At 41.7% G+C, this 15,812-nt stretch overlaps 2 protein-coding genes across 3 annotated transcripts; both read right to left on the bottom strand.

Moving 5' to 3' along the window:
- Positions 1 to 1,489: 1,489 nt before the first annotated feature.
- Positions 1,490 to 5,524, bottom strand: LOC101164099. 2 transcript variants are annotated; one of them, XM_023948849.1, is made up of 18 exons: positions 5,380 to 5,524; positions 5,235 to 5,290; positions 5,074 to 5,163; positions 4,831 to 4,958; positions 4,621 to 4,755; positions 4,478 to 4,540; positions 4,225 to 4,398; positions 4,030 to 4,126; positions 3,722 to 3,927; positions 3,115 to 3,465; positions 2,934 to 3,048; positions 2,657 to 2,862; positions 2,466 to 2,583; positions 2,220 to 2,392; positions 2,075 to 2,148; positions 1,888 to 2,006; positions 1,665 to 1,820; positions 1,490 to 1,589 (listed from the first exon to the last, which is right to left on the bottom strand). In XM_023948849.1, exons 1-18 carry the CDS (start codon positions 5,400 to 5,402, stop codon positions 1,546 to 1,548), a joined length of 2,328 nt encoding a protein of 775 aa, XP_023804617.1. In that variant the 5' UTR covers positions 5,403 to 5,524; the 3' UTR covers positions 1,490 to 1,545. The 2 variants fall into 2 exon arrangements, with proteins under 2 accessions (XP_023804617.1, XP_004079860.2); XM_004079812.3 differs by having other exon boundaries at positions 5,074 to 5,172.
- A 6,309-nt stretch (positions 5,525 to 11,833) lies between these two features.
- On the bottom strand, positions 11,834 to 15,668 carry LOC101161837. Its single transcript, XM_011487510.3, has 18 exons — positions 15,548 to 15,668; positions 15,417 to 15,472; positions 15,257 to 15,346; positions 15,024 to 15,151; positions 14,800 to 14,934; positions 14,664 to 14,729; positions 14,431 to 14,601; positions 14,275 to 14,371; positions 13,837 to 14,042; positions 13,412 to 13,771; positions 13,231 to 13,345; positions 12,954 to 13,159; positions 12,763 to 12,880; positions 12,522 to 12,694; positions 12,374 to 12,456; positions 12,172 to 12,290; positions 11,990 to 12,103; positions 11,834 to 11,919 (listed from the first exon to the last, which is right to left on the bottom strand). The coding sequence occupies exons 1-18, from the start codon at positions 15,568 to 15,570 to the stop codon at positions 11,882 to 11,884; spliced, it is 2,298 nt and encodes a 765-aa protein (XP_011485812.1). The 5' UTR covers positions 15,571 to 15,668; the 3' UTR covers positions 11,834 to 11,881.
- Between the last annotated feature and the right edge of the window lie 144 nt (positions 15,669 to 15,812).

Genomic DNA, 15,812 nt, shown 5'->3' on the forward strand with positions numbered 1-15,812 from the left:
CCTTCCTTACAAACCTGCATTTTATCTGGACTTAAGATAAAACTATGGCTACATGATGGGCAGGACAAGTGGTCATGCCCAGGTATATGGCGTTTCATCTCTGCCATTAAGTGAAAGGCGTAAAGACAACTGAGCGGGCGTATTCAGGAACTGAGTGAGTGAACCTTACAACCGCACAGGCGCAATTTGTCTGGCAGGTCTGCGTGGTGTGGCTCTTTGACCATCAGTTAGAAATGTCGGCTCTTTGTGTCGAACTTGTTCGCCACCCCTGTTTGTGTTAGAGACTTTAATAGAAAAAAAACGCAGATGTAACGTGGATTGAGGAAAAAAGTGCAGCTGGTTTTTTTGAGCTGTAAATTTTTCTCATATGAAAAATCACTGCATTTGTTAGTTTTAATCCTTTTAATCCACGTTACAGCCACCGTTTCTTTTCTATTAAAGCCTCTAAAAGAAAGTCCCGCCCACTGCTTCACTGGACTTGACATGCAAATTGCAGCCAATCAGATCAACCAGAAAGGTTCCTGCCCCCAAGTGTCAAACACACCCCTGAATACCCCCCCCCCCCCCCCAAGTGTCAAAAAAGCCCTCTTAACACTGAGCGTAAATCCTGCTGAGGGCGCAAAGAGGAACTGACTGAGCAGGATCACAGGCGTGCAGTTGTAAAATATGGGGTAGCTCGGTTAGAATTGCGCCTTTGCAGTTGTAAGGTTCGCTCACTCAGTTCCTGAAGACGCCTGCTCAGTTGTCTTTACGCCGTTTCATTTTATGGCACAGATGAAATGCCACAAAGCAGGTCAGAGCCAAACTGGCTAAAAGCATAGCAGTGTTGTGGAGAACACTGCCATACACACAAAGCACGTTTAATTCATCCATAATACTATATTTACAGTACAGTCTAGAAGTTTGGGGAAATTACAAATCTACAGTGTACATCTTAAAAAGCTGTTCAAAAATTATTCATGGAGTGGATTATGGAACACGTACAAATGCTCCATTTTTAAAGTCGGGTTTATTGAAACTATGGGATCTAGTGAAACTGAAGACTGCTCTCATTTATAAAGCCAAATACAACTTACTTCCAATAAACTTACAGCAAATGTCCATGGACAGAGACTGGAGTCAGATTCTAAGAAAACTGAATTTCAAAAAGCAGTGCATACGCACTCAAAAAGGGTTTATCAATTTGTGTGGATTTATTGAACGATTTGATGAAGGTTATATAAAAAAAAAATAAAAAAAAGTCCGAATTGCTTTAAAAAACAAATTCCACTGCACCACACTATAGTTTAGTAGTTAGGGGTCAGGGTGGGAATTCAGACAGCAATTGTGTCCGAGGAATGAAACCCAGGTTTCCGGTGCATTGGTCTTACTTTCACCTAATGTCCACCCAAAAAAAAAAAATTAGTCAAGTTGGGGGACTACACAAAATTCCCCAAACAGAATACCCTCAATACAATTCCCAGGCAAACCCAATTATCAGTAGACAATGTTTAAAGAAAAAATTTATTATAAACGTCACAAAAATTTAAAACAGTTGACATCTTTTCAGGGGATTGGATTTCGCTTGGTATGAAAGTAGCCATTAGAACCTGCAAAAATATAAAATAAAAATAAAGTTAACACAATTTGAAACAGCCCCACCCTTACTGACTAAAGATACTCACCCCTGTAGAAGACATTTGGTAGGCTATGAACTCTGGTCACTCTGATATAGTGAGCAGGTGGATGGTAGGCTGGCAGGTAGTTGGGAATGATGATCTTTGGAGCAGCTGTCGTTTCAGGCTTTGGGGTTGGTTTGGCGGGAGTTGGTACAACTTCACCTGCCAAGAAATTGTCTTTTAGGTATACACACAGCACCACTTGCCAAAGCAATATAGAACATGATACCTGGAGTGGCTTGCACATCATGGATGATTGTTCCTTTACCCTCTGTGTCAGACTCAAATCTGTACACTGAGAAGAGGCGACTGAGGCCGTTCAGAGGATACGAACACTGAACTGTTACCCTGAGACAAAACAGGTAAAAATGATTAACCAAACATGGAGCACCCACAGAGTTGAAGAGACTACTTACCCTTTATCATCACCAGAAGGAACATTGTTGAGGGTGTGGAAGATCTTGTTTCTGTAGGTCACATTTCCTCTGAGCTAAGGAAAGAAGCTCAAATTTATGTCGACGTTCAAGAACTCCAAGCCAAGTTTGTTTGAAGGAAGAATACCTTAATGACAGAGCCACAGCTGTTGACTGGAAAAGAGAAGAGCACCCTGGTGCCATTGACTTCATTGGGTACACAAAGTTTGTTGTAGAGGTGGAAGTTGACTGGCATCTGGCCACTTGGAATGACCTCAGACAAGTCAGCAGCCACAGTCATCATCCCATCAGTAGAACACACTGCAGAGGAAACATGCTGGTCAAAGCCTGTTTTCTAATCCCAACAGAGTCAGGAAAAGCAGGACATCCTTACTGATGAACTCTCTGGATTCAAAGTAGCACGTCTTGACGGTAGAAGCCCGGACCCTTAACGTGTCACGATCTCTCACCAGGATCTCAAATGTGCCATAGAAGCCTCTCAAAGAAACATCCTGCAAAAGACAAAGTGCATAGTGAAGGACAAAGAGGCTAAACCTGCAGGAGAGCAGTTCATTGTCATCTTACCCTGTAATCATAGCCAGGAGTAAAGAGTGGAGCGTTGAGCTGCAGAGTCTTACTGCTGTTGTTCATGATGTAGCCACGTCTCGTTACCAGCTCCATGGTCAGTAGATCTGCGCCGATGCTGAACTCCCACAGGTAGTCAGAGGGCTGATGGACCAGCATGAAGTTGATACCTGCTGCTGTGCAGTTGGCTTCAAACACTGGGGGCGCTGTCAAGTACAGCATCAAGACCTCAATGCATCACCAGGACAGGCCAAGGATATTCTGGGTCAAGACTTACAGACATCCAGAAGTGCTGTGACTGAAGTTGTGTAGTGGTAAGGCTCACTCCCTGACACTGTCAGAGTGTAGTTGATATTCAGTTGGTGCAACATGGCTGCATGTTCCTTGGAGAACTAAAAGAGGAAATGTATTAACCACATCATGATGATAAACTACCAGATTTGACAATGAATCCTTACCTCCTGGACAACCAGTGGGTCACTGAAGAGCATCTTCAGGGTGTAGCTAAAGGTGTTGTCAGGTTGGGCTTCTGCTGTAATCATGAATGTGCTCTCACTAGGTAAGGGCAGCATAAACTGCTCCCCATTCAGCTGGATAGATGTCAAGTCCACATCGTCAGGGACATTGCCAAGAAATACGGTGAACATTCCTTCTTGCAGGACAGTCTTGTCCTCTACAACCAGTGGATGAGGCAAGAGTGGGGTGTCCAAAGTTCTGTAAGACCTGACCACAGTCTCACCATCCATTGAGACTTGTTTCACGTAGAGATTGAAGATGTAGAACACAAAAATGCCACCACTGACATAGCTCTGAAACAGACAATCCATGATATCTTGCATTAATTGAATAAAGTGGCCTTTTCGAGCATAGGTGTCTAATTCCAGGCCTTTAGGGCCAGCATCCCATGAGATTCCTGCCAACGATTACAGCTTCTTTTTGCACCTGACCTCAGTAATCAAAGCAGGGCAGAGTTTCTGAAAAAAGCAGGATGCCAGACCACAGGGTGGTGGGTCTGACACCCCTGCCCTAGGGGGAACCAAGTCAGTCTTTAAAAGTAGTACTTACCTTCCTGTACCCTCCTTTAGCTTTATAAGGGATGCCGATTGCAAGAGTAGAATTGTCCTCATCTACAATGAAGCCCCTCTGCTTTGCAACTTCTTGTGCCACAAGGTCCCCATTGAGGCCAAGGCTAACCTGCATGCCGAATTGACTGGGATACAAGGTTACTGGAGTCTTCCATGTCACATAACCGCCAGCAAAAGACCCTTGAGCTGTTGAGACAATTTTAGCATTGAGACACTGCCCCAAACTAGCAACAATAAACCTTTTCAGGGGGCAGTATGCACCCGTTTATAAGACTAAGGATTACTCACACATGGAGCAAGCAGCAAACAAGTCAACCATGACAACAAACCAGCTTTGTCTGGAGAAAATGCTTGCATGAACCACCTCAACTGGAACGCCATTAACCTGTGGGGTGAAGTTCATTAAACCCAGCCTCAATTTTGAGCCATTGTGTCAAGTGGTAGCCTTAGAGAACCACCAGAAGGAGTAAAATGTCCAAGTACATCTGTACGGTATGAGTCAGGCTGTCCATATGGTGTGCGGAACAGGATACGTCCATACATCAGTTCGAACACGTAACCCTGCTTACGAGCCTCAGTGAAGTTCATGGGTTGCAGCTGCTGCTGATCTGGTTTGTGAAACGCAACCTGCCAGTCTGAAACAGGTGAGGCATACACCTGGAAACAAGATTTAAGACATATTTGAGCATTTAAACTTTCTTGAAACATCTAGTCAGGAGTAAATTTGAACACCTACAGGCCTCAATGTATTCCAGTCACTTGTTCCAGGTTGACAGGTGGGCTCATGTTGCACAGATACCTGTGGGTAAAAAATACAGAAAAAGATTAAATTCAGGTTGTGCCTCAATCTTCTCCCAACTAAAATTGATTTAGCCTTACTTCCATGTAGTTGACTTCACAGAAAATGTCTCTAGGAGACCAGGGAGGAGGAGAACAGGTTCTGTTCAATGCATGGACCACCACTTTCCCCTCCAGGTTTCTGATTAGGTTAATTTTGAACTCAAACAGGTGACCCTACAGTAAATCAGAAGAACAGGTTTAAGTATTTAAAGAGTCATTCAAATATCCATGAAAAGCACAAATTTCTACCGTTTTCTCAGTGTGACAGCTCAAGTAAGATGCTCTGAGCTCCACGTGGCCCAAGAAAGGGAGGACGCTGATACTGTAGCCACACTCTGCTGCATACTCCTCAGTCAGGGGGTACACACCTGTACCGTCTAACAGTCACAAGAAACATTTAATCACATCAGGCAGTTATAAACATGGGCATCAGTCAGAACCACTGCAACAATGGGCTTTAGTAAGACACCATTCCTCATGGAGAGAACTCACCAACAGCCTCAAAGTGGAAGTCCTGCTCAGTGACAGGTAGATCAATAGCTATCATGAAGTAGCGGTCATGACACTCCATTTGAAGAACTCCTGTTTGAACTAACACAAGCCGATTGAGTTAACAGTCTTACTCCACATGTCCCAAACTGAGCGCTACAAACCTTCCACAAGGGGATCACATCCTGCAACTGCCCACACAGACAGGAACACAACCCAGCTACAACAGAAACATACAGGATAAGATAAAAACCACACACTTGGACAAAATAATATTATAAAATGTGTATTTTTTGGGTATTAAGTTACCAAACGCTAAACTGAAAAGTCATAGTTGCTGATGTGTTGCCAGTGTCTAAAGCTAGCTTGGATGCTAGCAAACTACACCTAACTGCAAACACAAGCTCAACTGAATCAGCTAGACCAGATTCCTCAGGAACTATAAGTTACTTTCTCAAACACCAGCTTTTATAAACCCATTTTTCACCAACCGGCCATTAGACACACATGTGCAGCTCATTATTAATCAACTTAGACAGTGACAGCAAAGCTAGCACAAGCCAAACTGTTAAAAGTTCCTTTTTGCTTAGGATTTCTTAAGAAATAAAGGTGTTTCCTTTTTGAAGTTTTCTTTTTCAAATATATGTTATAAGTTGTTGCTAAAAAAATAAAAAGTTAGTCAAAGTATAATCCCCAAAACCTTTTTATGTCTTCATATAACCTTGCTTATCCCTAAAAAGCAAATTTGAAGAAAAAAGTAACTCTGTAAAACATTTCCTTTGCTCTGTATTACTTTAAAACTTAACCAATTAAATAAAAATAAATGAAGAATATTGTATTAAATCGAGTTTTTTAAACTGGTCAACTTGATTAACTTTGGAGGAACAAGTTGTCTCTGTTTTCTACACTTACTAAACACAATTGGTGAATTTTTAATTTCAGCAGGTTTTTAGCTAAAACTGTGTTTTTTTGAGTTGGCAAAATGTTTAAATGACATTCGCTATCCCTTGTGCTATCCTAGGCACTTAACCATTGGGAGTTGGGTCATCTAGACCCACTAGACAGTGCTCTGAACCTTTTTTCTTCAATGATTTGTGATCTTCACTGGTGTCCATGGATTACATGAAATCTTTCCACCTTTGTCCACCTTTGTCATGGTAGGGAGAACACGTCAATGTAAGGGTGGGGTCATCTAAGATAGCGCAAGGGTTAAAAACATACTTTGACTTATGATTTATTCTGTTTTGTGTACTTGTGACCTGCAATGTTGAGCAATCTGTGACTTTTCAGTAAAAAAAAAAAAGATCTTTATAAATCAACTTTGTTTGCCTTGATCACTGAAAAGTATTCTAAAAAATGAATTAATGAATATAAAACATAAAAAGGTACTCCAACCAATTTACTTAACGTAATATTTTAAGGTCTACCTAATATTCAGTTTAACACACACACAAAAAGACTTATAAGCCAGTGTTTTTCAACCAGTGTGCCGCGGCACACTAGTGTGCCGTGGGAGATGGTGAGGTGTGTCGTGGGAAATTGCCCGCATCAACTGATCTAAAAGTATTCACCATCTCCAGGATATCAGCTCTTTGTTCATCCAAACAGGCCCTGATAAAACACTGAGTAGTTAGGAATATGAAAGATCATAAAATACTTTTTTCTTTTTGTTTATTTGATTCTATTAAAGACACTTTGATAAGAATGGCAGTACCGCGGCCGCAGCTTCAAATATTTTTGGAAAAGTCCTGCCCCATTAACTGTCTCCACCAATCATTCTTGTAGGCTTAATCACACGTCATCAGTTTGACCAATCAGAAGTGTATTTTCCTCACTTCCTTGTTCCTATTCTGCTCATAAAGTCGCTTAGATCAAAAAAAAAAAATACCAGCTAAAGCTCATCTTAAGCGGTGTAGCTTTCCACAGAATCTGGTATCAGACCGTGGAACAAGTGAAAAAAACAATGAAGCTCAGAGACGTGAGTCTGTTTGTGTTCGGCAGCTGTTTTCACTACATCTCCCATGATGCATTGGGTTAAAGTGACAGCATCTCAGCGCAAAATGAGTCTTCCTTTGACATCTTGAAACCACAACGAACACACAGTTTTAAAAATCTAACTTAACTTTTATTACATCTTTTAGAAAAAAACAGCTGCTGCTTACAGCTTTTTCTGCCACAATTATCACAAAAATGCACGTGAGATTGCAGAGGGGCTGTAGATCAATACAGACTATCAGTTTGTCCTTTATTTTTATTTTATTTTTGGATGCTGGTGTGCCGCGGGATTTCTGACAGGGTTAAAGTGTGCCGTGGTTTAAAAAAGGTTGAAAAACACTGTTATAAGCAACCAGCTTTGATGCTCTCTGCAATGTTTGAACCAAAACAAAACTCTTAATTTCCTCTTTATTTCTTGGACATCTTTTTCAAACTTCTTAAGCTGATTTTTCTGATAGATCAAATTAACACATGCAAGTTCATCTGAAATGTGTCATGCTTGCCCAGCAACAATCTGTTTTAGCTGCAAAGATCTCATCCAGTTCTCAAGAGATGTGGACTTCTGTCCTAGCCACTTCAAAGCCAAAGGTTCAGCTGGTTACTGGGGGATCCTCAGACATCATGGTTTATTCACATCACTAGTCGAACGTAAAAGCCCACTTTGATCAACTTGATCTATTGTAAAGCGCCCCCAGTGGTCTCAAAATTATGTTTATGCAATTTTTAGCCAAAAATCACAAAAACCTGTCACTTTCTAGGACAGTTTCTGCAGAGCAGCAGTAGTTCATTAGAAATTAGCCTCAGAGTTGTGGGCAGGAATGTTAGCAAGGAGCAAGCCTGCACTTAATTCCCACGATCCCTTTGTTTATTCTTTTTCCTGCCCCTTACAACCCCAACCCAACATCAGCAGTGCCAAAATAAATAATACAAAAAGGGGTGAGCAATATCGGAGCCATCTAGCTGTACAGTTTAGAGCCAGATACTAGCTCAGACGAGAAAAACGGACATTAATGGATGCAGTTGTCTACAAGTGTAAGCATCAGAATGGAGCAGCGCGTGGCCCTGCAGTTTGTACAAAGCTCTTTTAAAAAATGGCTTTTTTTCGGTTGATTCACCACAATTTGAATAAAGGAACTCAAGCACTTTTACTCTCAATTTCCATGTCCATGAGAAGAAAAAAAAAATACTAGAAATGTTCATTTTTCTTTGGGGTGGGCCTTTAGACCACAAAGTCCGTGGAGCTGAAAAGGAAAGTCCAAATGAAGTTGAGCCATCAGTTTTTAAGCCCACATGACCTCAATTGTTGCAGTTACAAATGCTTATAGAGCCTTAATCTAGTGCAGATGTGTCAAACTCAAGGCCCACGGGCCGAATGTGGCCCGCCATGGCATTTTAGGTGGCCTGCGAGAGCATAAAAGTTTTTAATTTCTTCAAAGGGCGGAATTTCCACAGATAGACGAGGAGGAGGCAAAGAGCTTGGGTGAACCAATCACAATAGCTGAAATTCAACTAGCCATCAATTCTTCAAATACAGGTAAATCACCCGGCCCAGATGGCTTCTCTGTTGAGTATTATAAAGCCAATTCAGACCTTTTGGCTCCAGTCTTAAAAGAGATGTACAATGAGGCCTTTTTGAAATCATCACTTCCAAATACTCTGTCTGAAGCAACCATATCCTTGATTCTAAAAAAAGATAAAGATCCCCTCCTGTGCAGCAGCTACAGGCCCATCTCACTGCTCAATGTAGATTTTAAAATTCTTTCCAAAGTTCTTGCCTCCCGTCTTCAACATGTCTTGCCCAAAATAATTTCTCTGGACCAGACAGGTTTCATGGCTGGGCGCCACTCTTACCATAACACCAGACGGCTCTTGAACATTATTCATTCACCTTGCTGCTTAGCACCAGAAGTCATAGTGTCACTCGACGCCGAGAAGGCTTTTGATCGCGTTGAGTGGACCTTTCTATATGAAACAATGTCCAGGTTTGGCCTGGGCAATGACTTTATTGAGTGGGTCAAGCTGCTTTATTCGTCTCCAATGGCATCAGTTCGGACAAATAACACCCTATCACCTCCCTTCCCTCTCAGGAGGGGTACAAGACAGGGGTGTCCTCTTTCGCCTGCGCTATTTGCCATCGCGATAGAGCCGCTTGCTATTTGGTTGCGTGCAGAAGAAAGATTTAAAGGTATTGTTAGATCTGGCATTACCCACAAGGTGTCGCTCTATGCAGACGATGTTCTCCTTTATATTTCTGACCCACTTAAGTCCCTGCCCATACTATTGGACATTTTGGATAAATTCGGATCATTCTCAGGTTATAAGGTTAATTACCAGAAAAGTGAACAATTTCCTTTAAACCCCCCAGCCAGAGAGATGTCTCATTCAATAGCCCCCTTTAAGCAAGTGGAAACTGGCTTTAAATATTTAGGTATATTCATATCTTCCTCTACTTCCGAAATGAAAAAATGCAACTTTGAATCCCTCCTGGAGAGCATTGGAGAAGACTTTGATCGTTGGTCAGTTTTGCCTCTGTCACTGCTTGGGCGAGTGAATCTTATCAAAATGACCGTCCTTCCTAAATTCCTGTTTCTCTTCCAGCACATTCCTTACTTATTAATAAAGCTTTTTTCGACAAACTGGAAAAACGAATTTCTCACTTCCTATGGAGCGGGAAAACACCTAGAGTCCGTAAATCTGTATTACAGTCACCTAAGAACATAGGAGGTCTTAGCCTCCCCAACTTTAGACAATATTACTGGGCAGCAAATATACAGAAGCTCCTATACTGGATGTATGATGATGATACTTCCCTGCCTGTCTGGGTACAAATGGAGAAGGGATCTGGTCCCTACTCACTGTCCTCAGTTCTTTGCTCGCAATTTCCATTGACATTACCTCTTTCTGGAGGCAATATCATTGTAAAGGAAACAGTTGCCATCTGGAGACAATTCAGAAAATATTTCGGTCTGCATGGCCCTTCAATACTATCTCCCCTACTAAATAGTTGTAATTTTGCTCCCTCCACCACTGATACGGTTTTTAAAATATGGCATAGTAAAGGACTTAAAAAAGTCAAGGACCTATATACCAACAATATCTTCTCAACCTTTGCTAATCTCTCAGCCAGATATAACTTACCCAACTCACATTTTTTCCGTTTCCTCCAGGCAAGAGATTTTGTGAAGAAAAAATTCCCTCATTATCCTAACCGCCCCCCTGAAACTTTTTTAGATACCTTATTGAAGGTGGACCCACAGCAAAAGCACTGTATTTCAGTTCTAACTGGAATGATTGACACAATAGTCAGTAGGTCAATTTCCTTCATGAAAACCACCTGGAAAGCGGAATTACGTATGACACTATCTGAAGAACAATGGGATACAGCCTTAAAATTAATACACTCGTTCTCTATATGTGCCCGACATGCCTTGATCCAGTGCAAAGTATTTTACAGGATACATTACACAAATGCAAAACTATCCAAAATCTACACATCCATCTCTGATAAGTGCAACCGTTGTGGACACTCGCCAGCAAACCATACCCATATGTTTTGGGCCTGTTCTAAATTAAGACGTTTCTGGACATGTTTTTAACACTCTCAGCCAGGCATATGGAACAAGGCTACTTCCTAACCCAGTGTCCGCTATCTTTGGTTTTGCGGTTGATATGAATCTCTCTGGACCTTGCACACGTGCTTTAGCATTCACTACCTTGTTGGCCAGACGATTGATTTTGCTTAGGTGGAAGCTCCCTGACCCCCCTCACATGACTATTGGGTAAAGGAGGTGCTGTATAACCTGAAACTTGAAAAGCTGAGGTTCTCACTAAAAGGATCTCCAAGTAAGTTTAAAGAGACATGGCATCCATTTTTATCACTGGTAGATACACTTACATTGCTCCCAGAGGCAGAAACTGACTGACCCCCCCTCACAATTTTTACTACCCCCCCCCCTTCTTATTTTATTTTATTTTTTTGTATGTGTGTGTGTGTCTTCTTGTATATGTGCACATAAGTAGAGACTGGATCTCTATTATGTCCTGTCTGTATGTGTATGTGTGCGAGTGTGTATACGCATGACCTGGATATGGGAATGTTCTGTGTTCGGGGTGGGAGGGGAATGGGGAAACAGAGCTGTATTGTCGTCTAAACACGTTTACCTTTTGAAAACATGCTCTGTATGTTAATATGTTCTGAAAAACTCAATAAAAAAAGTTGGAATAAAAGTTTAATTTCTTAGAACAATTGGAGTGTATTTATTCATATCTTGGGGGGGGGGGGGGGGGGGGGAAATCACACTTGAAATATCCAATTGGGCAACTATACATTAGGACTTAAACACTGTCAATATAACCTAACCTGACAGAATCAAATTTAAAAGATTTATGCTAGAGTAACGAGCAAACATACATTTCCAATGCAACTCTATCACTTTAAAAAGCTATAGTTAATAATGAATGAGTTGTTTAACATTATAGTTGTGTTTATTACATGTATAAGTTGTATCTGGCCCTTTATCAGGCACGCTGATGTGGCCCTCGGTGAAAATGAGTTTGACACCCCTGATCTGGTGTCTCAGAATAGTTCTTTAACTTTTAATCCCATCATTTTCCTTTAGATGATGCAACCTAGTTCGCTTCATTACACAAATGTGTTCTTTACAATTTAAGTTTTAGTGCTCAGTCATTAAATATGAGCAACTCAAAGCTGTTTATTTTGTGCAGGTTTCTTGTAAACATCAATTGTCAATGACTCAGAACAGATGTCCCAATTCATTTAAGAGCTTTATTAGTCAACTTAAAAGACAAGTTTCTTCTAAAGAATATTTTTCTTTCCTTGCATGGATCCTTTACCTGCAGACAAGGAGAGACAGAAAATTAGAGACAGCCTTTAAAAAAATAAAAATAAATTTTAAGCCCTCACCTTTTCTGAAACTACCAGCTAGATCATAAATGCCACCGATGTAGTGAGGATTTTCTTGGTAAGATGGTAAATAGATGGGCATTCTGATCTGCAGCGGAGATGCTGTTGTTGGCACTGGTAGAAACACAATTTTAAAAAGTTAACCCAATAAAACACAAAACCAAAAGGTGCACATACTCTACCTGGAGTGGTCTGCACACGGTGGATGATGTTACCAACACCCTCTGCGTCAGATTCAAATTTGTACACCGAGAAAAGGCGACTGAGGCCTTCAAAAGAATAAGTACACTGCACAGTCACCCTGAAAAGGAATAGAAAAATGAACCCCAAAAAAAATGAAATCTGAGCAGTTTAAAGACCAAGTTAGAAAGTGAGATTAGATACCATTCTTTGTGGTCACGAGAAATAAATTTGTTTTTATTGGGGGTGTACAAGATCTTGTTTCCGTAGGTCACATTTCCTCTGAGCTAAGGAAAGGGTAAAGGTTATTTCAACATCAAGAAGTTCCGTCCAAGTTTGTTTGAAAGAATACCTTAATGACAGAGCCACAGCTGTTGACTGGAAAAGAGAAGAGCACCCTGCTGCCATTGACTTCATTGGGTACACAAAGTTTGTTGTAGAGGTGGAAGTTGACTGGCATCTGGCCACTTGGAATGACCTCAGACAAGTCAGCAGCCACAGTCATCATCCCATCAGTAGAACACACTGCAGAGGAAACATGCCGGTCAAAGCCTGCTCTAATCCCAGAGTCAGGAAAAGCAGGACATCCTTACTGATGAACTCTCTGGATTCAAAGTAGCACGTCTTGACGGTAGAAGCCCGGACCCTTAACGTGTCACGATCTCTCACCAGGATCTCAAATGTGCCATAGAAGCCTCTCAAAGAAACATCCTGCAAAAGACAAAGTGCATAGTGAAGGACAAAGAGGCTAAACCTGCAGGAGAGCAGTTCATTGTCATCTTACCCTGTAATCATAGCCAGGAGTAAAGAGTGGAGCGTTGAGCTGCAGAGTCTGACTGCTGTTGTTCATGATGTAGCCACGTCTCGTTACCAGCTCCATGGTCAGTAGATCTGCGCCGATGCTGAACTCCCACAGGTAGTCAGAGGGCTGATGGACCAGCATGAAGTTGATACCTGCTGCTGTGCAGTTGGCTTCAAACACTGGGGGTGCTGTCAAGTACAGCATCAAGACCTCAATGCATCACCAGGACAGGCCAAGGATATTCTGGGTCAAGACTTACAGACATCCAGAAGTGCTGTGACTGAAGTTGTGTAGTGGTAAGGCTCACTCCCTGACACTGTCAGAGTGTAGTTGATATTCAGTTGGTGCAACATGGCTGCATGTTCCTTGGAGAACTAAAAGAGGAAATGTATTAACCACATCATGATGATAAACTACCAGATTTGACAATGAATCCTTACCTCCTGGACAACCAGTGGGTCACTGAAGAGCATCTTCAGGGTGTAGCTAAAGGTGTTGTCAGGTTGGGCTTCTGCTGTAATCATGAATGTGCTCTCACTAGGTAAGGGCAGCATAAACTGCTCCCCATTCAGCTGGATAGATGTCAAGTCCACATCGTCCGGGACATTGCCAAGATATACGGTGAACATTCCTTCTTGCACGACAGTCTTGTCTTCTGTGACCAGTGGGTAAGGTGTGAGGGGAGTGACCAAAGTTCTATGAAATTTGACAACTGTCTCTCTTTGGTACTCATCCACCAAGACTTGCTTCAAGTACATTTGGAAGATGCGAAACTCAAAAATGCCACCGCTCACTAAAGTCTGAGGTAGACATTTATCAGTTTTAGGCAAAGCTGTACAATTCTAAAGTAATCTGAATGCCTTACCTTCCTGTACCCTCCTACAGCATTGTATGGGATGCCTATATGGACAGTGTTGTTGCGCTTCTCCATAATGAAACCCTTCTGCTTTGCATTTACTTGTCCTACGAGGTCACCATTTAGGCCAATGCTGATCTGTGTGCTGCCAAGACTGGAGTACAAAGCTTCAGGAGTATCCCACATCATATAGCCATCAGACAACATTCCTTGATCTGCATGTAAAGAAGACAGCAGAGGTGATAAATACATCTCAGGCAGGAGTGAAGAATGGCCATCTCCATGCTTGTTGGAACCAAACCTTCATCTACTGGGTTGACCATTCACAACTTGTATGAAGTGAGCTAAAGTTGCAAAACATCACTTTAACTAGGCAACAACTTAGTGTTAATATCTGTAAGGCATGTAGAGATACTGGCCTCAAGTAATAAATTGACAAATACTAACCCATGGAACAAGCAGCAACCAGGTCGACTATGATGACAAACCAGCCTCGTCTGGAAAATATGCTTGCTTGCACCACTTCTACTTGAACACCATTGTCCTGCAAAGAATAGTGTGTGTAAAACAACAAAAGACTGACTTTTGCCTGCTGTCAATTACCTTAGTGATGTACGAGTTGGGTTGTCCATAAGGTGTCCGAAACACAAATCGTCCGTTTTTCAGCTCAAAAACATAACCCTGCTTTCGGGCCTCCGTGAAGTTCATGGGAGCCAGAACAACACCTGGTTTTTGAAATGACACCTGCCATTCTGATGGTGAAGTGCTGTAGGCCTAAAGAGAAATTAACATTTAGGTTGCCCAACAAGTCTGAAAACTTGCTCGTTGATACATACAGGTCTGAGAGAGCTCCAGTCCTCACTCAACTGATGAGGACAAGTAGACTCGTACTCTATGGATACCTGCAGAAGATACATATTCTAATTACTGAAGCTGCTGCAGTAACCACTCCCTTAACTTATGCAGACCTACTTCCATGTAGTTTGTCTCACAGGAAACCTCTCTGGGAGCCCAAGGGACAGGAGGAGAACAGGTTGCATTCAGAGTGTTTGTCACATTTCCATCAAGGTTTGTGTTCAGTTTAAAATAGAACAGAAACTTTGCACCCTGAAAAAGTAGAAAGCCCCATTGCAAATTTATGTAAACATGGTCAAAGCCTATTTTAGGCTATGCAAAAACTAAACAGTCTACTGTACATTTTTTTCAGTGTGACAGCTGAAGTAAGACGATCTGAGTTCTACAACACCCAGAAAGGAGAGGACATTGATGCTGTAGCCGCACTCTGCCGCATACTGCTGTGTCAGGGGATACCCACCTGTCATATCTGAAAAATTACAAATTTACAGTTGAATACCCCAAATACCCCTTGTGACAAATATCACATTGATCAAGTCCCACAAGATCACAGGGGCCCACAAAAGGGACTCACCAACAGCTTCAAACTGAGGATTCGGTCCAGTGACAGCAAGATCAATAGCTACCATGAAGTAATGTTCACGACACTCCATTTGAAGAACACCTATTCAAAAGCAGTCTTTAAGTGACCCATTTAACAATTGTTACAAGATTCAAGTTGAAGATGATCATACCTTGCTTCAGGATATCACACCACATTGTTGTCCACAGAGACAGAATAAAGGCCACTCTGCAAGGACAGGAACAATAAAAAAATTTCTATTGTTTTTTTGTTTGTGTAAAACATTCAAATAAAGCAGCATACCTAAAGCACAGCATGAAAGGCATGGCTGCTGATGTGTTAGCAGTGTCTATAGCTAGCCAAAACTGCTAGCAAACTACACCTTCTACCACACACAAGCTTAACTCAACCAGTTGTTTAGAGACTTTCTCCAACACCAGATTTTATGAATCCACAGCTTCAACAACCAACTGTCAAACACACATGTGCAGCCAATTATTAATCAAGTTAGACTGTGACAGTGCAGCTGGTGCAAGCATGTCAAAGATGTGACTTTTTGCTTTTTTGA

Source organism: Oryzias latipes, chromosome 18, assembly GCF_002234675.1.
Source record: "Oryzias latipes chromosome 18, ASM223467v1".
Lineage (NCBI taxonomy): Eukaryota > Metazoa > Chordata > Actinopteri > Beloniformes > Adrianichthyidae > Oryzias > Oryzias latipes.

Coding starts and splice junctions, on each gene's coding strand:
- LOC101164099 (XM_004079812.3), bottom strand. CDS start 5,402: ATGACTTTTCAGTTTAGCGTTTG. Junction 2,584..2,656: donor CTCCTGGCTATGATTACAGG/GTAAGATGACAA, acceptor TGTCTTTTGCAG/GATGTTTCTTTGAGAGGCTT. Junction 2,393..2,465: donor TGAATCCAGAGAGTTCATCA/GTAAGGATGTCC, acceptor TTTCCTCTGCAG/TGTGTTCTACTGATGGGATG.
- LOC101161837 (XM_011487510.3), bottom strand. CDS start 15,570: ATGCCTTTCATGCTGTGCTTTAG. Junction 13,772..13,836: donor CTGTAGGAGGGTACAGGAAG/GTAAGGCATTCA, acceptor TGTCTACCTCAG/ACTTTAGTGAGCGGTGGCAT. Junction 13,346..13,411: donor ACCCACTGGTTGTCCAGGAG/GTAAGGATTCAT, acceptor TTCCTCTTTTAG/TTCTCCAAGGAACATGCAGC.